Source organism: Acomys minous, assembly GCF_964271855.1.
Source record: "Acomys minous genome assembly, chromosome: 17".
Taxonomy (NCBI): domain Eukaryota; kingdom Metazoa; phylum Chordata; class Mammalia; order Rodentia; family Muridae; genus Acomys; species Acomys minous.
The window spans coordinates 33,332,734-33,354,267 of NC_140500.1; the positions used below are offsets into that span (position 1 = coordinate 33,332,734).

The following is a 21,534-nucleotide window of genomic DNA, read 5'->3' on the forward strand; positions in this document are numbered from 1 at the left end:
TAGTCTGTGAGTACAGAATCCCTTGATATTCTCTGGCCATTCTCTTTTTTCTGTTTGAAGTTGCTCAATCAGCCTGGATTAAAAAAAAAAAAAACAAAAAACAAAAATGAAACAACCCATTTGAGATATTTGACTCCATCTAAATGTCAACTTGTTATTGCACTGGGCGAAGGCCATCACAAAACTTCCCAGCCCAAAGACAAACAGTTGCAATGTGTTCTATGGGAAAGGTTATGGTATTTCATAGAAAAGTGAATCTAAGAAAGTTTCTGCATACATATATAAACAATTTTTCAGAATTTATTTGTCAGAGAGCATACACCAAGAGAAGTGCATGCTATTTATATGTGTTTGTCAGAGAAAAAAAAGCACCTAACATTTAAAAATATCGAATATTCGTACAGGATAGCTAATATTGTCACCAGCAAATGATTAGTTTGCCTCCCAGTAAACCATATTCTTATGATCCTCAGGACTGAGAAATACAACTCCACTAAGATAGTGAAAAAAATAAGACTCATTACTTAGGAGTAGTTGGCTATAAATATAATTTATCTTTACTATCAGTGATTGCTAGCTAATACTGCTTGGGATAAAAATCATCGCAGATTTTATCCTGTCTTTTGTGGAAGTAAATCTGTCCTATCAGTCAAGTTCTTGCAAAGTGGGGATGAAAAATTTACAGCTGTGTTTTAAATCATAGCACAACCTTGGATGAAGAGGAGGCGAGATGGATCAGTCCTGAGGACATGGTTGAAAGATGCTTCACCATATAGCTGTCCTTGGACTTATTTGATACTCATTTTTGTTTTTCTAAAATGTTATTACATCATAATAAAAGATTATTAGTTTCTGCTCTAGTGTGACAGCCGTGAAATGTTACCTGTTATTTTGTTTATGTGCATAGTGACCTAGCATATCAGCCTTATTAGAGTTTCTCCCTACCCCAACTCTCTCCCCCCCCACTTCCTTTCCTTCCTCCTTCTCCCTCTCCCTCCCCCTTCTGCCCCTCTCTATTTCCTATTAAATAATTTTGTGATACTTTGTCTTGCCAGGTAATGAAGCAACCCAGGATTCATGACAGGGCTGCCCAGCACATTGCAGGGAACACATAAATTGAATGTTGGCTTTCCAGTTTCCAAGCGTACTTTGGAAACATGATGCAGCTGGCAAAATTTCGAGGGGAAAGGCTTTCAGTTACACAGATCTGACCATTTGGACTCCCTACTCTATGAGACACAGAACACGAAATTTCAAAAGTAAACGATTAAGGGAAGCTGACATATTGTCTCCCCAGGAAGTTGAGAAAAGTGAATCTTCTTGCTGACTTGGCTCTTTTGCTTTGCTGCTTCTTTTTTTCAGTTGGGTACCTGAGTGCAAACTGTATCTTTACTTCTCTCTGGAAAGACTCCTGTAGACAATTGCTAGATGATTCTAAATGCAGCCATGTTGACAGTGAAGGCCGCTCTTCATATCACAGTAAACACCTATCCTCGTGGGTAAGTGGGACCACAGATGAAAGCACACAGTGATGTTTCTAAGGATTCATGAGAAAACAGACAGTGACTGTTGATGTGTGTGTGTGCATTTTAAAGGTGCACATTTCAAAAAAAATGTTCAAATGTTATCTTGACTTATAAAACCTTCCTAGTGACATCCAGACCAACATTTGACCAGATATCTACCATCATGTCTGGCCAAGTTGATATATAAAAGTAGCCATTGGGATTGAGGTTATGGCTCAGAGATAGCGTGCTTGTTTAGCATGATGCTGGTCTGGCTTCTATCTCCGTTCTCCATAAAACCAAATATTAAGCAACAGGATCCAGATCAGAGATTCTTTTGTTCCCTCTGTTTTCTCTGAAGCTTCTGTAGATTGATGGGCGGACTTGGAGAGCGATATCCACAGTCACTAATGGGAGTGAACCCTAAGATCTGTGGTGGCCTGCTTGGTTCCCTTTTACTGGATTCTGTAGAGGTTTGGATGATAACGGCTCCCATATGTTGAGATGTTTGACTTCTCGGTCCCCAGTTGGTGGTGCTGTTTGGGTAGCTTTAGAAAGTGTGGCTTTACTAGAGGGAGGCCCTGGAGGGAGGCTTGGAGGTCTCAAAGCCTCATGCCACACTTAGCGCTCTCTGCTCTTTGACCGTGTTTCCAGATGTGAGCTCTTAGAATCTTGTTCCAGCTGCTGTGTCTTCCTGCTGCTAGCATGGACTCTCAACTCTCTGGAACTATAAGCCCCAATAAGCCATTTTTTTTTCCTGTAAGTTGTCTGAGTTGTGGATTTTTATCCACAGCAACAGAAAAGTGACTAGTGCATCGTCCCCTTCCCTGGTCTTGCTCCTAGAGTCAGTCCTCATAATTATTGCGTAACTTCCTTTCTCAGAGTCAGCCCCAAAGAAACTCAGACCAAAGCAGTGACCCCTGTTTCTTCTGTGTTGTAGGTCTTGACTAACAGTAAATATGAAAGATTTATGTAGGATACAAAACATTTAACCTCAGATTTTTAACAAGTAGATTTAAATTTTTGCATGAAAATCAGGAATGGGCATTTCCTTATGTTTAATCTGCTCTTATCTTGAGAAAATTTTATATAAACCTGGGTTGTCATTCTTTCTCTGCTGATGTCATAAAGCACACCGTTCCCTACATCCTAAGGCAAGTGTGGCAGACTCCTGATGAAAAGGTTCATAATCAGCTCACTGACTAAGTACAGATCCCATAACCAAATTGCTTTTGATAATACTTTAAGCACAAGACTCAATAGCATACACATTTTCTTACCCATTCTTTCAACTCAATAGATATTTATTAAAGGTTCTGGAAGCTAAGCATTGAGCAGCACAAAAACTAAAATAGGCAAATCATTTAGTGCCTGACAGAGCACACTGAAAAAGGCTTGAAAGAGACAAGGAGGCAAGAGTGTGTGCAACTGGTAGAAAATTCCAGCAAAGAAAACAACAGGCGAAAAAGGCTTACACACACACACACACACACACACACACACACACACACACACACACACAGCGAGAGAGAGAGAGAGAGAGAGAGAGAGAGAGAGAGAGAGAGAGAGAGAGAGAGAGAGAGAGAGAGCATGTTTGCATGTTAAACATACTTGCAGCAAAGCAGCCACTGGGCAAAACATCTTCATTTCTACCATAGACAGAATTTTGCCTAAAAATGGGTAAGCTTGGATGCAGGCAGAGTCAGTGGCCAAACTCTGCCAAGACAGAGTAAGCAAGTCCTCAATAGTTCCTGCCTCATAAGTTTGTCTATCAGATATTTTGGGTCAGAAGGCTGAAGATGATGCTCCAACATTATAGAGAGTTTTGGATGACCAGGCAGCAAAATGTCTCTGTCATTTTCTCATTTGGGAAACTGCTAACCTGCACTCCCTGTGTATTCAGGTAATTAATTTTATTCCTTCTCAAGTCTCTGATGGGGTTGAAGACCAGATAGTTTAGTTTTAAGCTTAGTTGTTTAGGAGTTAAGATGTTTTTAGGTCTAGTTGGATGTTTTAAGTTGATAATGATGAGATATGATAGATATTGACTTACATTCATAATTTTAGACTTACCAAGATAGGAAAGATGTTTTTTCAAGGTTGCCAAATACAAGTAGCCAAAACACTATGAATATAATATATATATATATATATATATATATATATATATATATATATATATATATGATTGTTTCATGGTTCTTCTTGGTATAGGTAGTTTATTGTATATATGTATAATAATACAAATGTACATGTAAAAGTATGTAATAAAAATTGTAATAAAAACATTGTCAGGAGGTTTGTGAGATGGGAGCAGATAATAAGAAAGAACCACAGTGAGTGAGGTATGAGGTGAAGGGAGTCTGGTCATAATTTCTGTCACTGTTACCAGAAGGCCCCAGGAGATTCTTAGGAAAGGCTGACATGGGCTCCTGTGTAAGTTCACAGGACTCCTCTGGCTTATGTGTGGGGTGGGCTATAAGCAGAAAGAAAGGGTCTCAGCTAGTGCCACACCACTTTGTAGAGCTTCTCTGCTTTGGCTGGATATTAACAATTCCCTTAAGTGTAGTAATTCGGTGTCTAGTAACTAAAGAACTTTGTTTCTCTGGATTCTTGACTCCCTTGCCCCAAGGGACCACAGTCATGTGCACCTCACTTTTCACTCCTTACCCCTGGAATTTGCCAAATATGGGCCCCAAACAGAAACTTTTAAACCTCCGTCATGGCTTCCTCCTTCTGACAGGCTTATAATCAGATTGTGTGGGCTCTGGTTCCTGCAGAGACCTCCCTCCCTCTGCAGGATTTGCCCAATATAAAGACCTCTACCTCTTTAAATCACTCATTCCTTTTCTGTCTTTCCTTCTCCCTAAACCTTGAGGAATGCTGAGCGCACAATTACAGACATAACTGTCCACTGCCAAATCGAAAACAAACCTATGACAGTCAAGCCAATGGAGTTATTTATTTGGCACCCTGGGCCTTACGCGTGTCAGCCAATTGCTGCTTCACTGACCTAACCCAGTCCAGGAAAAAGATTCTTTCTGAGAGGAGAAATAAGCCCCCAGAGTTTACTACCACATCATTCCTTTCTCAGACAGCGAGGAACTTAATTGCACAGCAGCAGATGAAAACCATTGTTAGTTCAATAACAAAACAATTTCAAATTAGTAGAGAAAAGGGTCTTTGAATGGAGGGGTCAGGCTCTTACGGGAACTTCCTCAGCTGACGACGCAAGCCATTACTTTCTGTTGGAGCCATTCTGTGCTGTGTTGCATGTGAGATGAAAGCTGATGCTTTCAAATGGGACCTCGGAATTAAAGGACCCAGAGCTTGGAATCTAGAGCCTGGTACCCTGGTGTGGCTGTGTCACACGGCTGCAAGTCACCCATGCTCTAGCCTCTGCTTTCCAGGTTGTCAGAGTGCTCAGGTGGTATAGGCTGGGAGGCATTGTGCCACCTGTTTGGGGGACCTCCTGTCACAGTGTGTCTAAGTGGCCTGCTGGTTCACAGAGATACGCTGCAGTGCAGGTGTGGCAGCCTCAGCTTCGCTTAGTTACTGGAGAAACAATGAGCACCATTAAAAGGGCAGATGACAAATCGGTCAATAAAAATAAAATAAAGCGATTGCTGGCACGCACCTTGTTCTGTGCAGCCGCTGTGAGCATCCTGCTCTCATTAGATGCAGAAGCACCAAGCGCGTGTGCATAAATCACCCAATAAGAAGCCCTGTGAGCAAAGCCCTGGGAGGTTTAGTGCTATTTGCTCTACTGCATGGGGCAGAGGGAGAGGCAGGGATGGTAGGCTGAAGAGAGTTTTTCCAGCACGTTGAAGGTCTGCAGATCATCAGTAGCTTGTGTGGTCAGAGAAGGGCTCCCTGCTATAGCCATTGGGCTAAACTTAGAAGACCAGAAAGGAAAGGGCTGGTCCTAAATGGGGCACAGATGTTCACACAGAAGGCTTGTTACTGTGGTAGTTCTTCTAGCAGCTCTGTGACTGCTATACCTTTGCGGAGCAGGAGGCTGTGGGAGAAGAGTATAGCAAGGGCAGCTGGTGATCAGCCTGTACGTACATCTTCTTGGTCTGCCTCGGGGTTACCTGCAAGACAGATGTAAAGAACCCCCAGAATTCAGTGGGCTCTCTCATGCATGCTGGCATCTATCTGCTGCGGGAGCTCCATCATTTCCAGGGTAGTCAGAATGTGGGAGGAGCAGGTGTCCCCGGGAGTGCCATCCCAGGACCGACACACCCCCCTTCTTCCAAAGGCAGCGATGTTCTGAGGTGTGCTGCATGCACTTTCCCAGCTGGCCCCTGGCAGGAGTGAGCTCCAGTTGCCTACACTGATGAACAACCCTCTCTCCGTGAAGTCTAATTTGCTTGGGGCTGTCTTAACATGACTCCATCGACTGGTGGCTTCAAGGAGAGATATTGATTTTCCCACAGTCCTAGGAGCTAGAAGTCGGAGACCAAAGTGTTGAGAGGGTTGCTTTCTTCTGAGCCTCTGTCTTCAGTTTGTAGCTGGCCACACCTCCCCCATCCCCATAGGGGTTTTCCTGTTTGTCTGTGTTCTGATCTCTTCCCATAATGCTGCAAGTCAGAGAGAGGGAAGCAGAGCCTGCCTGCTCATGGCCTCAGTTGGCTCTTTACTTCCATCTTAGAATACATTCTGAGGCCCTGCAAGTAGGAATGTTAACATACACATTTTGGAAAATACAATCAGTCTATAATTGGTATACCCCTTTTGCCATTTATCTACCTGGCCCCCCTCTCCGCCTTCCATTATTGTTTCTGTCTATCTCCTACCAAAGTAGCTCAACGGATGGCTTAGTCAGCTCTGGAGGAACCCAGCAAGACAGTAGGGTGTGGCAAGCTTCTGGGGACTAAACATTCTCTAAAGAACAGGACCCTGGGGGATAGCTCAGCCAGTAAAGTACTTGCTTTCCAAGAGTGAGGTCCTATATTCAATGCCCAGAACCTATGTTTGTATTTGAGTTCATTTTAGAAAAAAATAGCAAACATTCAGCCTGTTATGTAAAGCATTGTAATAGTTCAGATCTTTCTTGATCATTTGCAGTCTTATATACAGACTTATAGGTTTCCAGCCAGATACAGAGTCAACCAGTCTCCTTCCTCCCTTCCTCCCCCTTCTCTCTCCCCACCCCTCCTTGTGTGTGTGTGTGTGTGTGTGTGTGTGTGTGTGTGTGTGTGTAAGTACATGCATTTATGCATCTCCCTCTTCCCTTCTGCTTTCCCTGTATAACATACACCAGGAAGTTGCCTTGGAAGTGTTAGAAACACGCACTATTTAAAACAAAATAGTAAAATAAATACATAAATAAAATTTAAAAAGAAAGTTTAAAGGGGATCTAAAATTTTGGCATGATAATGTTACCCAGCATTTTAATAAGGGACCGGGCTTGGCTATACCACAAATACTGGAGCTTGTGTGTGGCAGGAAGGGGCAACTATGAGCAAGGCATGGTTTCCCTTCCTCAGTAAATCCTTTCTTGGATGCCTTGCCAGTTTCTTCCACTAGAGGGTGATACAGCTACAGAAACAAACAGCTGGTTTTTTTGTTTATTTGTTTTTTGTTTTTTTCAAACCAAACTTCTGAATGAGAAGGCTTGCTGCAACTCAGCCTTGTATTTACCTCTGAGATCTTGACATCCTTTCTGGCTCCAGTGTTTGTTTCACCATTGATGGCTATGTCCAGGATGTTGGAACTGATGGGACTGAATTTGTAACTGACTCCATCACATCCGGAAGTTTTTTTGATGCCTTGGAGGCTTGTGCTGATGTTCCCTTAATGGCCTCCCTACTCAGAGCTGGATGCAGTGCTGTGGGAAGCGCAGCAGACTTCAATGATACAAGTCTGTTACAATTCTGGTTCTAGTCCTTTCTGGCACTTTGGGTTGAAGCCTTATTGACCAGTCTGGATCCAGCTCACACCGATGTTTGACAAACATAAGACTTATGACTTTGGGAATTTTAGGAGTCTAGCAAAGACATGAGGGAGAAAAGTGCCTTTTCTGCTGTTTTCAATGTTCCTCTATGTGCTGGAAGAAACTCTGGCAAGGTCCATCCTTTAGCAATAGCTTTCTCAATGTAGCAACCATCTGTGCTCTTCAATGAATCATTAAAGGAGTTGGCTTAAATGATCCTTTTTGGCATTTTTTGTTATATTTCTTTTTTATATATGTATTTATATTATTACACATATATATAATAAACTACCTACAACAAGAACAACGAAACAATCAAAAATTATATAAATGTTACATTCATAGTATTTTTGCTATTTGCATATGCCAACCTTAAAATATCTTTCTTATCTTGGTGAGTTTAAAATTCTGAATAGAAACCAATATCTATAATATCTTTTCATTATCAACTTAAAACATCGATCTAGCCCTAAAACATCCTAACCAATAACAGCCAGCTAAGCTTAATTATAAAACTAAACTATCTGGTCTTCAACGCCATCAGAGACTGGAGAAGGAATACAAATCAATTACCTGAGTATACAGGGAGTGCAGGTTAGCAGCTTCCCAAATGAGGAGATGACAGAGACATTTTGCTGCCTGGACAGTCATCCAAATTTCTCTATAACATTGAATCATCATCTTCAGCCTTCTGGCCCAATATATCTGACAGATATATTTGTGAGGCAGGAACTATTGAGGACTTGCTCACCCTGTCTTGGCAGAGTTTGGCCACTGACTCTGCCTGCATCCAAGCTTGCCTACTTTTAAGCAGAATTCTGTCTGTGGCAGAAATGAGGACATTTTGCCCAGTGGCTTGTTTGTCACATTTGAAGCTTTCTCCATAAGGAGGTTCTTTGCTGCTCATGAAACTGAAAAGCTTCTGTAAGGCAAAGGACACTGTCAACAGAACAAAGCAATTGCCTACAGATTGGGAGAAGATCTTCACCAACCCTACATCTGACAAAGGGCTAATATCCAAAATACATAAAGAACTCAATAAATTAAACACCACCAAAACAATTATCCCAATTAAAAAATAGGGTGCAGAACTAAACAAAGAATTATCAACAGAGGAATATCAAATGGCTGAGAAACACTTAAAGAAATGCTCAACATCCCTAGTCATCAGGGAAATACAAATCAAAACAACTCTGAGATTCCATGTTACTCCTATCCGAATGGCTAAGATAAAAAATTCCAGTGACAGAAAATTGAGAACAGTGCTACCTCAAGACCCAGATATACCACTCCTGGCCATATACCTGAAAGATGTTCCACTATACAACAAGGACATTTGCTTAGCTATATTCATAGCAACCTTATTTGTAATAGCCAGAATCTGGAAATGACCTAGATTTCCCTCAACTGAAGCATGGATAAACAGATGGTTCATTTACACAATGGAATACTATTCAGCTATAAAAACAAGGAAATCTTGAAAAATTCAGGCAAATGGATGGAAGTAGAGACAATCATCCTGAGTGAGGTAATCTAAACCCAGAAAGACACACATGGTATATACTCACTCATAAGTGGATATTAGCCACTCAACACAGGATAATCATGTTACAATACAGAGACTAATGCACAATCCAAGGTCCATGTATGAAGTGGACCTAGACCCTCTGCTAAGATATAGTAGATAGGCAGCACAGTCTCCTTGTTGGTCCCACAATATGAGGACCAGAGACTACTTCTGACATGGACTTTCTCCTCCCAACATTGATCACTTTCCCCCTGGCAGGGTGGCCTTGCCAGAACACAGGGGAAGAGGACACAGGTAGTACAGAGGAGACTTGATAGCCTGAGGTCAGATATTAGGGGAGGAGAGCTCCCCTTTTTGGGGACTAGGGGAGGGAAAAAGAGGTGATGAGGGAGGGGCTAAGTCCGGATGTGAAGAATTCAAACTGCAGAACAAGCAGGTAACTTATATTGCTAATCCCACTACATGGGAACAGCTCTGAGACTGGCTGAGACATGAGTGTCTATGCATAGACAAGGCTTCTTGCTGTTCACAGAATCCCTGTGACATACTAGTAGATGCCATTTTTTTTGTCCAGCATGAATGAAGATTTGAAGATGTCTTTGTTCTGGTCATACAAAGAGCAAGGACCAGCCTCAATTATTCTGTGCATCCCACGTACCTCATACATTTATAATTTTATGACTGTATAATGCTTGTGAGAAATTATATGTTTTCAGAAAAAAAAAAAGAACCAGACACTGATGCTGGATTAAACCTGAGGAGATTCATTCCTCTGAGCATGCTGGATGCTGACATCCTGTATCATTCATGTTCCAGCCCCAGGTGCTTCAGTTGTTGTTACTCATCAGAACAGGACAGCTCCCAGGACAGCTTCGAGGAAGGCTTCAGATCCCTAATAATCAAGCATTTCAGACTGTCCCACACAGGAATCCTATTATATCTGGAATTTCTCAATATTTAGAAACTGGATCACAAATGCTATTCCCAGCTTGTTTAATCATTTCCCCCCATTTCATTTGTACCCCCACAAAGGTATTATTTACCCCAAATCAGCTATAAGAAACCTTAAGAGAATGATGCTCTATTTCCCCTAAGGGGTTTTGGGTAGGTCTTGGGCTACAGATACTTGTTTTCATTTGGAATTGTTTACATGTTATTATTGGTCTTATTCAGAAAGAAAATGGAATTGGACTAGGGATATCTCTCTTTTCCTTTATCTTTCTTTAATAGGGATGGAGATAGAGGTTGAAAATAAAAGAAGTGGGAATGTAAAAATATATAGGTATGATTGAACAGAAAGTAGATTATTGAAATCTATTTCTCAACTTAAGGCCTCAATTGTTACTCACAAATAAGGTTATTTTTAGTTTGTTGGTATAGAATTTTGTATTTTGATGCAAAATAAGTTTAATTTTGATACATTGGGGTAGAATTCAAATTTAAGACTATTCTTTATTTCACTTGATTCCACACTTTATTTCAACTCTAATACACAATATTGTACCTATACAACTCAATTATAATACAAGGTTTACTTCCTATACCTTGAAAGTAGTATTACAGGGTATTTAGAATAACTAAGTAATACAAACTAATTGTTAGTTGATCAAATGATGATCAATTTGATGTCAATTACTAGTCGATTTTTATCACAAGAATATACATTCTAGGCTTGGCAGAGATATGATTCTATAGATATATAAGGTAAAATAGATAAGGTCTTCAAAAGCCATAGAGAGCTATAGAATATGGCATTTAAAGATGTTTTTATTATTTCAGAAATTCTTTGAGAACAAGACAGGTTAACTCCTGGCAACACTGAGTCTACCTCAAAGCAAATGATCCTTTTTAATTATATGCACATCCCCCTGAAAAGGCACAGACTCAGCCCTTATACATCACCAGTATTTTAACCTGTTATACTGGGAACTGGTACTTTCATCTGAGTATAAAAGTGATGATATCTTTATTTGGGAGAAGTGACATTTATTAGATTTTCTTACACATATGTGCACACACACATGCTGTGACACACATGAGGAGATCAGAAGACAACTTTTAGGACTTATAGAATATTCCAACATTATGAAAATTCAATTCTAATACTTTCCTCTTGACTGATGTTAAGTCTAAAGATAGTTATTTTATTTCCCTGTAGCCAAAGAGAAATTTAAATGTTTGTTCCATCTTTAGATCATTTGAGATAACAAATGCCCATAGTTTCCTCAAACTTACTGCCATCCGTTCAGTTGTTCCTTGTGGATTACAATGTGATCGGAAGCCATACAGAGGTCATCTACCTACTTCTATTTCTTTTTCCTTCTATACCTGAATGCTATGAGAATTTATGGAGATGCAAGAGCTTGAACATTTATTTACCACATACTATTTCTTAGAAAGTTACTTGAGGATATGCTTCAAGAAAATAAAAGTGAATGAAAGCAGGGCTTTTTACCGTCATCCCCTTGTCTCTTTCACATGCAAGACTGCATTTATCTGCCTTTCTTGAAATAATTTCACTTAGTTACATGACTCCTTTTGTGGGTAAATGTCCATTTAAGTTACACTGTCACTTGCAAGTGGAGTTATTTCCATTCACTAAAAAAATTGGCTAAGTTCACAGTATCTCTGTCATGCATTAGGCTTCAAAATAGCCTGAGCACTAGAATAGAGATGAATGAAGGGTTGAGCCAACCATTCTGAGGTAGACAGAGACCTGGAGTGAGAAATGAGAAATTAGAGTTTGCAGTTCTTAATCAATGAAGCTATGGGTCATTTAGCCTAATGCTCGCAGTTCTGACCAACACAGAAAGAATCAAGGAAAGGAAAGAAGAGCATAATCTCCAAAAAAAAAAAATTGTACAGAAGGGGCAATTCTTACAGAGAAGCTGCAAGTTGGTGTCTGAATATAATCAATTCAAAGGAGTAATTCAAGGTTCCAGGTAGTTGGTAATGTAATTGAAGTTACAGAGATGCTAAGAGAAAAGAAAACATGATAAAGAAAAACACACAATGAGTAAAGAGGAAGACATTTAGGAAAAGGTCGTTTAAAATAAGATGATAGCTCATAAAACTGTCTTTGCCGCCCCCCCCCCCGAGACTGCATTTCTCTGTGTAGCCCTGGATGTCCTGAAACTCTCTCTGTAGACCAGGATAGCCTTGAACTCAGAGTTCTGCTTGCCTCTGCCTCCCAAGTGCTGGGATGAAAGGCGTGCGCCTCCACGCTTGGCTACAAACTGTCTTTCAAAGAATAATTGCCTAAAGTGGCACACATATGGATACACTATATTATAATTTTTCAGAGAATGTACATATATATGCAAAAATATATGTGTATTCTTTTTTTTTACTTTTTTCTCCTTTATTAATTTATTCTTGTTACATCTCAATGGTTATCCCATCCCTTGTATCCTCCCATTCTTCCCTCCTTCCCATTTTCCCCTTATTCCCCTCCCCTATGACTGTTCCTGAGGGGGATTACCTCCCCCTGTATATGCTCATAGGGTATCAAGTCTCTTCTTGGTAACCTGCTGTCCTTCCTCTGAGTGCCACCAGGTCTCCCCCTCCAGGGGACATGGTCAAAGGTGAGGCACCAGAGTATGTGAGAAAGTAATATCCCACTCTCCACTCTACTTGGAGAGTGTTCTGTCCATTGTCTAGATCTGGGTAGGGGTTTAAGGTTTACCGCCTGTATTGTCCTTGGCTGGTGCCCTAGTTTGAGCGGGACCCCTGTGCCCAAATCTGCCTATCATAATGTTCTACTTGTAGGCTTCTAGGACCCTCTGGATCCTTCTACTTTGCCATTCTCCCATGCTTCTCTCATCTAGAGTCCCACTAGAATGTCCTCCCCTCTGTCTCAGTTTCCTGGTAAGTGAAGGCTTTCGTGGGACATGCCCCTTGGGCTAATATGCAGATATAAGTGAGTATATACCATTTGAGTCTTTCTGCTTCTGGGTTAACTCACTCATTATGATCATTTCTAGCTCAATCCATTTGTCCACAAATTTCGGGAATTCCTTGTTTTTAATAGCTGAATAGTATTCCATAGTGTATTCTTTTTTTTAAAGTGTTAATATTTTTTAGAAGATGTATTTATTTATTTTATTTTTTTTTTTGTGTGTGTGTGTATGTGTGCCTGCATGAATTTATTTGCACCAACAGTGCACTAGGTACCTCTGGAGTCCAGAAAAGGGCACCAGCTGCCCTGCTACTAGAGCTACGGGTCTTAGTGAGTCATCTAACATTGATGCTGAGAATTGAACCCACATCCTCTGCAGAAGCAGGAAGCATTCTTAATCACAGAGCCATTTCTAAGAGAGACAGAGAGAGAGAGAGAGAGAGAGAGAGAGAGAGAGAGAGAGAGAGAGAGAGAGAGAGAGAGAGAGAGCAAGAGAGGAGGGAAGTGAACAATGTAGCTATAGGGTAGAAGAACCAGTCCCAGAGAAGGGCAGTGCCCCATGCTGCTGAGGGCTGTCACACTTGTAGTCATACAGTAATGATCCTCATCATCTTTCTAACTTCAATCCACTGCCGCATGGCTTTCTTTGACATATGGAAAACAAATAACTATATTCTCTGCTTGTGTTTGATTGTTTTGGATTTTTGAGACAAGTTCTCACTATGTCACCTGGGTTGGTCTCAAACTTCTACCTTAGCACCCTAACTACTAAAGTTAGTGTCATGTACCACATTACCTGCCTGAATAGTATTTATTCAGTATGCCTCCACATATACTTGATGTTTGTGGCACCTATAGGATCTTCCTCTTCTTTTGCTAATATATTTTTAACTTTCCTGACACTGTAAGCATTGGAGAGTACATTTCCAGGATTATTCAAAACATAGGAGCTGCTAAGGCTTTTGGAAATTCATAGAAGCAAAGCAAGTCTTGGCCTTTGTTAAAAAGACTCAAAGAACTTGTTGGGTTTTCCACGATCTCTCATCTCAGGATGGGTGTGTGCTGGTGATTTTTCAAGCCAGGAGGCAGTTGCTTTTCGCTGGCTTCTGATCTATGCACTTTAAAAAATACCATGACATTTTGTGTCTGAGACAAAAGTCAAATGCCAAAAACAAAACCACCTCCACCAGTGTGAATATTAAAATCTTAATTTATAAATGCAAACAAGATCCGCTGCCAGGATGCCAACACAGTTACCTGGTTTGCAGAATTGTAGATTGTGGGCAATTCTCTCTGTGCAGTTCTGCAGCTGTGGTTTTGTTCTTTCCTAGAGCTTGAGAAAACTGTTCCAGAAGGAATCTTCCATTAGTAGCTCTTCCTATCTGAAGGTTTGGTGGCTGTCTTCATTAGGGTTTCAATCACTGTGAAGAGGCACCATGGTAAATCTTATAAAGGAAAGAATTTAATAGAGATTGGCTTATAGTTCAGAGGTTTAGTCAATTATCATCATGATGGGAAGAACGGTGGCACAGGGACAGAAATGGTGCTGGAGAGGTAGCTGAGAGTTCTACATCCAGATCAGGAGACAGCAGGAAGAGAAAATGATACTGGGCCTGGCTTGAGCTTCTGAAACCTCAAAGCCCCGCCCCCTGTGGCACACTTCTTTCAGGGTACACCTACTCCAAAAGGCCATACATCCAATACTGCATGTGTCCATACTGGCCTTGAGGTGATGCATTCTAAATTTATTAAGGGGGAGAACAGCAGGTAAGACACCAGAGGGAATATCATGTTGTTTCCACCATTCCGCATGTGTGATACACCTGGGTTATTTATACAACTCCTCCTTTGTCAGTATATGATCTTTGATTGGGAATCAATCACACTGTCCACTCTGCACCATATCCCCTTGTGGGTGATTATTTAATATCTGTTGTTCTGGGCATAGTTTCCCTCATTTCTGAGAACAGTATGGTATATGCATAAATCCTTTACAGGAGGCATGGCCGGAGAACACGGAAGTTGATGATTTAAGTAATTACAGAATGACTGAGTCTCAGGTGTTAATTAAGGGGCCATTGTGGTTGGGCAAAGGATGCTAGGAGAATGGAGCTTTAATTCCTCAAGGTGATGTTAAGCTAGTGGGGATTGGATTTGGGAGAACTGACAGCCACCCCCCCCTCGGGACATATAGATCACATGAAGAAAACAGAGCTAAGGACTGGAGTGAGGAGGGCAACCTGCTCCACTATCTAAGCTCTTGACATGTACAAGGTTGCTCTCCCTTGCATTAGATGATTCAAGTTACTCAATTTCAACTTTTTCTATCATGTTGTAAAGAATGAGGACCCTTACCAAACCTGTCAGTGCTCAGTAGTGCTGCGTGTTAAGTATGCTTACCTCATTCTTGTCCAGCTCTCAGGGGTATATGGCTTTTAGCACTACCTTGGGTTGGTTGGACACAACTAAGTCTGATTTTCTGAGTTGTTGGTTGGTAACTATCTGTGATAGATAAATGAATACTTGGGGCTCCACATGACTGGGATGGTTTAGCATTCATTGCATGGTTTCTCTGTCATTTGTTCCCTCTGTGGCTCTAGGAAGAACTTCCTTCCTGCTCCCAGCAGGTCTGCTATCTTTTCAGTCATATTGGTTCCCTCTCTGGGAGCACCAAGAGTATGACTTCCTTCAGGTGACCCCTAAGAGGCCTTGGACTCTCAGAGTGCACTGTTGGTTTGTTGAAGTCCTTTGCCATCATCCAGAACACTGGAACCTCCCCAGATCTCTGGGATACAGAATTGCTATCTACACATTTGTGTGTCCAGGCCACCAGCAAGCTCAGGCTCTACCTCATGCTGTCAGCAAGTCATTTCCATCCTTGCCAGGGACTGCAGATTACTGTCTCTGCTTGCCTCCAGCCTCTGGCTCACTCGTCTTGTGTTTTATGCCACTCACGCCAGGCTTTAAGTGGGAGCTATGTGTCTCTTACCTGGCTTTATGCTTGGTCCTTACTCAAGGCCTGTGTACAAGGGAGACCTGGTTGAAAGGTTCAGAAGGTACACTAGAACAGAGCTCCCCAAGATATCCAGCACATGAACTATCCCATGTGTCTGCCCTGATAGCTCCTTAGACTGCCAAGCATCCCTTCAATGTCAGATTCCTTCCTGCTCTTCTCTCTCTCATCTTCCTGTCACATTCCACATACTGTGTTTGTTTGTTTGTTTGTTTTTCCCTCTGTAGACCATTTTGTCCTGTCCAATCTTGTTCTTCTGCCCTGGAGGCAACTTTGTGGCTCTTACCTGGAAGGACCTCACCTTTCATAAGGGCCACACATTCCCAAAAGGCTCAGAAATCCAGGGTCAGTGCCTGTTAGAGTTTGAATATAAAATGTCAACCAATAGCTTGTACTTTCAAATTCTTACTGCCCATCTGTTGGTACTGGTTTTGGAGGTTGTAAACTCTTGGGGCATGGAGCCTAGTTGGCAGATGTAGACTGCTGGGGTGAGCTTTGACATTCAGGTAAAACTTCTAGTTGATCTCTGCTTTATAGTCAGCAGCACATGAGGAACTGCCATTGTGAGCAAGTGAGCTGACCCAGCCACTTCACCCTTTCTACCATGACAGACTGTAGTCTCTTCAACCATGAGCCAAAGTACATCCCACCTTAGGTCACTTCTGTCTGATGTTGTTACAGCGAAGAATCAAGCTAACCTACACACTGCATTTTAGACAGAATTCAGATATTCACTGTTTGAATAGTAATTTCTATTATACCACCAACATATACTTTAGTTAACAGTAATTCTCTCCCTGTGTATGTGTGTCCTTGTGTAGTACACATCTGCATATACCCACATAGGATCTATCTACCAACCAATCTATCTATATCTATATCTATATATACATATATTTTACATATGTATACGTACATTTGGGAATATCTTATGAACCATGACTTGCTTCGATTAAAGTTTCTTTACTTACAAATTTAGATATATATAGTAAACTCTAATGCTCCAAATATCTCCTCCTCTCTAAAGCTACTCAATCTATGTGTAAATATGTGTTTGTTAGTATATGTATACATATGGCAAATTTGTGTGTTTATATGTATTATATTGTTAAAATTTTACATTATTTTTATATTTACATATATTTATATGTATATTATATTAGTGTATATATATGGGGGATATTTTTGTGTATATCTGATAAGGCATGTATTATCCTACTAAAGATGAGCACTTATTTGTATATTATTATATATAGTTACATATATTTGTATGTGTGTGTGTTGTGCATGTGTCATGTTTCTATGTATATATGGTAAACCATGTATTAGATTATTAGAGTTTGGTATTAATTTGCACATTCAGTTGAACGTTTTCAAGTGTGTTCTCATGTCAAAAAAAGGTGCCTGTGCTTTTCTGTGGCTGTGAAATGTCACATCATTATAGAATTATCTTGAAATCCAAGAGATAATAAAGTTTCTATTTTGGGCTCTAAGAAGAATTATTGAGTCAACTTACCCTTAGTGAGCCTGCTAGAATATCAGTCAATGCTGAAGGGAGAAGAGCTGGCTCTCTGTGTTCCCATGTCCTTGTGGAGTTAGAAGGACTCTTGATGTCTGCCATTGACCTGTCCTCAGAGGTCACCTACAAATGTGCTTAATTTCATGGTCAGCTGGAGTGAGGTTGGCTGGGTCTTCATGAACACGACTGAAAGTTCGTTGGGTCACCCAATGGCACTATAAAACAGTAGGAGATAATAAGGTTTCTGGATATGACATTCATTTTCACAGCCTGTTACATCTGAACACATCTACCTAGATGAGTCTGATCTGTGTGGTACAAAATACACTGCTTTTTATTATGTATTAACATAAGTTAAATAGTAGGAATTATTTCAAAACTAGGTAGAAGGTTAAACAAATTTTTTTCTCAACTTGATTTGATCACTTTGAATTCCAATCTCTGTCTTTCTAAAAAGCATCTTTCCCATTGGTGGAGCAAAGTGAAGAAGATTCATCTAGGTGTCAGTCAGCCACAGGAGCTTGTTTTGTAGTCTTAGCAATGCCTCTCAGACCCACACACCTTACTCCGGGATTGTTCGTCAGTCCTGAAGGGTAATAAGACTGACTTTGAAGGACTATTTTATGGAGTTGTTCAGAATTCTAGACATTCAAGTGGTGAGAGGAAATGTTACTGATATCTACCCCTGTCTTATGTCTTCCTCGCTTAAAATGTTTCATCTACAGCTTGAATTAGATTATCAGTTGCTGAGGAGTATAAAGCATGCCCTTTATCCTAGCATGGCCTTATTTTAGGTGACAGTGAGATATTTTCATTTTTAAATCTTTAAGCAACTATTTTATTAATTTCATTTTCTATTAGGTGTGTGTTGGGGGAAGTGGGGGTGAATGAGGGTGCCTGCAGAGGTGAGAGGTACTGGATGCTCCTAGATGTAGATTTATTGGTTGCCGGGGGCCACCTGATGTAGGTGCTAGGACCTGAACTCAAATCCTCTCCAAGGGTAGTATGCATTCCTAACTGATGAGCAATGGCTCCAGTCCAGGTGCAGGGCTTTATCCATCCAGGTACAGTCAGAAAAGCAGTCTGGCAGTAACTCAACTGAAATGGAAGGTACCTTGGAGTAGAGAAGTTGAAGGAAGCCCACATGGCTCTGAAGGTAGAGCTTAAACAGGGGTGGTCTCACAAAGCCTGAAGTTGAGGCTGCCTAGAGTGAGCTAGAGCCAAAGAGGAGACAGAGTCCTGTAGGACAGTACTCTCATACCCAGCACAGCCTCCTGATGGCTGAACACGGCTAGGTACCTGTGGTATGGAAGGCTGGGAAAGGTAGCTTGTAGAGATGGCTTGTAATTAGAGTGCAAAACAAAAGCAGGTCCAGGTCTGGTTAGTGAGCAAGCTACCAATCACCTCCACTCTCATTGTTGACTCAGTGTTGGCTTTTGCATCCCATTAAACAAACAAAACCCAATCATAGCATTCTTGCCAAAATTGGTTCTCCTTTGAGGTTCTTTCGGTGAAACGATTACCAGTGAGTTAATACTTAGTGATGCCTATATGCAAAGCACGCCAGTAGTGCTTAAACTGAGGAGCCAAAGCTAGAACCCTGAACGATTGGGCTGCAAGATACGTTTTTATGCAAGTCAGAAGGTGTCAATGCATGGGAACTCCTCCTTGGCACGATGTTTCAGACCCAGAGCCAGATAGAGGAGCACTGCCTACAGGCTAAGGGTAAAGGCTCAGAAGAGCAGAGAGAGCTTTTGAAACTGGGGCTCAGTTTCCTAATCATCTAAAGTAAGCCCTAGTTTTGCAGGATGATGACAGAGGGGCAGAAGAGGTGCTCACTAGTGTTAGAAGTTATATTCAATCCTACAAGGTTGAAGCCTACTCATCAGCCATTGGTTGAGGACCCATTGCATGTTCTGAGGAGCTGTACCCATGGAAACCAGAAATTGAGCTTTAACTACTGGTACTATTATTAGTAGTGATAGTTAGTGACATCAGAAACCTCTGTCTGGGCACAGGCAATAATGACTTCTCTAGGTTCTAAGTCTAACCTGAGCAGGAATGTTTCAAGCAGCACAGGGAAACACCTTCTAGTTGGGGATGACAGAGATATTGAGGAAAAGAGGGAAGTGTATTAAAATCAAACTTGAGTTCTAGAAAGGTCAAGCTTGTTGCTAATCCTGATTTTACAAAACCAAAAATAGAGTTGTCAGGTCAAGCAAATAAACTGTAGGGCACTTAAGAAAGTTTAAATTTCAGATAAACAAATTTGTCTTAGTGTGGATATGCTCCCTCCTGTATTTTATCTAGCATCTATTTTTTTTTTTTAGTTTAATTTTAAAAATTACTCACTTTACATCCCAAACTTATCCTCCTTCCTCATTTCCTCCTGGTCCCATTTACCCTCCCTCCTTCCCCCAAATCCCCTCCCCTAGTCCTCAGAGAGGGGGAGCCCTCTCTGACCCCAGCCTATCAAGTCTAATCAGGACTGCCTGCATCTCTTTCTTCTGTGGCCTGGTAAGGAACCCTGATAGGGGGAAGTGATCAAAGTGCAGGCAAGTGAGTCCATGGCCAGGACAGCCCTTGCTCCCCTTACTAGGGGACCCAAATGAAAACTGAACTGCCTATTGGCTACATCTGAGTGGGAGACCTAGGTCCTCTCATGCATGGTCTTTGGTGCATCAGTCTCCATTGGCTCCCCTGGGCCAAGATGTGCTGGCTCTGTTGGTCTTCTTGTGGAGCTCCTGTCCCCTCTGGTACTATCTATCCTCCCACTCATCCATAGGACTCCCTGCACTCTGTCCAATGCTTAGCTGTGAGATTCAGCTTATGTTTCAGTCCCCCACTAGGTAGACTCTTTCAGAGGACAGCTATGGCGGGCTCCTGTCCAGTTCCCTCTCTTCAACTGCTTCCAGTGTCTATTCATTTTGCCCTTCTGAATAAAAATTAACTTCCCTAGGGTCCTCCTTGTGACTTAGCTTCTTTAGGTCTGTGAAACGTAATGTGATTATCCTGTAGCTAGCATCTTGTTATCCAGCATCTATTAATTGTAGAGTTTACCATGGACTATGTTTTGCATGCAAAAAATATCATCAAAAGTTGGGGCAGTGCTCTGATTCTTTGAGTAGTCACTTATTTAGAAGTAGACTAAACAGGGGCATTTAAAATAATTTTTATGTATCCTTTGAATATTGTAAACATGTATACAACATATCTCGATCACATCCATCTTCCATCCTCCCCTTCAGCTCCCCCTGGGGTCCCTCTTCAACACAGTTTTCAACCAATTCCCTTTCTCATTTTATACATGTATATTTAGTTTCCATCATTATCTTTAACTCCAGAGCCTAATTAATGTGCCCATATGCCCATAGGCATAAGATTATCCACTGGGGCATTAAGGCAACCTACTAGTCACCAAACTTGTAACAAAAAGAGATTGCTTTTCTCCCAGCAGACATCAACTTGCAATAGATCCTCTGATGGGGGTGGGGCCTCGGTAGTCCCTCCCCATCCATGCTGACATTCTTAACTGACTTGACCTTATGCAAGTCTTGTACCCGTAACTATGGTTGTTGTTGAGTTTGTGTATGAGGTCCACACATTGCATCCAGAAGACAGCATTTCACATAACTCCTCCCCGTTCTCTAGATATTATATACTTACATCTTCTGTGATATGACCTGAGCCTTAGACTGAGCAGCATATGCTCAGTGCTGTCTATGGCTGAGCACCTTGTTACTCAGTCTCAGAACCAATCATCATTAACCACTACCCTCTGCCATAAGAAGTTTCTCTGACCAAGGCTGAGAGTAACACAAATCTAAGGACAGCGATGCATCAATGTTTGGAGACAATTTGGCAGCATTAATGTTTAGCAAAAAACACCAGCTGTAGATTCCTCCAGGGCTTCCATAGCTATTGGCTTTGAACTTGTTTACAGGATCAGACATAAATTATCTCTTGTGGAGCAGGCCTTACATCCAACCAGTACATCACTGGTTATCCCCATAAACAGTCTTGCCACTATTGCACAAGTGAGTCTTACCTGGCAACTTCGTATTTGTACCGTGACAAAGAAAGGTTCAGTACTGGTTAAGACAATGGAGAATATTCTTTTAGAACAATGGCTA

General features: G+C 41.3%; 1 protein-coding gene across 6 annotated transcripts in view; it reads left to right on the forward strand.

Annotated features, from left to right (window-relative positions):
* Positions 1-1,323: 1,323 nt before the first annotated feature.
* The window catches only part of LOC311588257 (uncharacterized protein), a 286,185-nt gene continuing 265,974 nt past the window's right edge, over positions 1,324-21,534 (forward strand). For all 6 annotated transcript variants that reach the window (XM_084765781.1, XM_084765782.1, XM_084765780.1 and 3 more), the window contains exon 1: positions 1,324-1,499. In XM_084765781.1, coding sequence (XP_084621907.1) covers positions 1,429-1,499 — 71 coding nt within the window. In that variant the 5' untranslated portion in view covers positions 1,324-1,428. The remainder of the gene's footprint in view (positions 1,500-21,534) is intronic.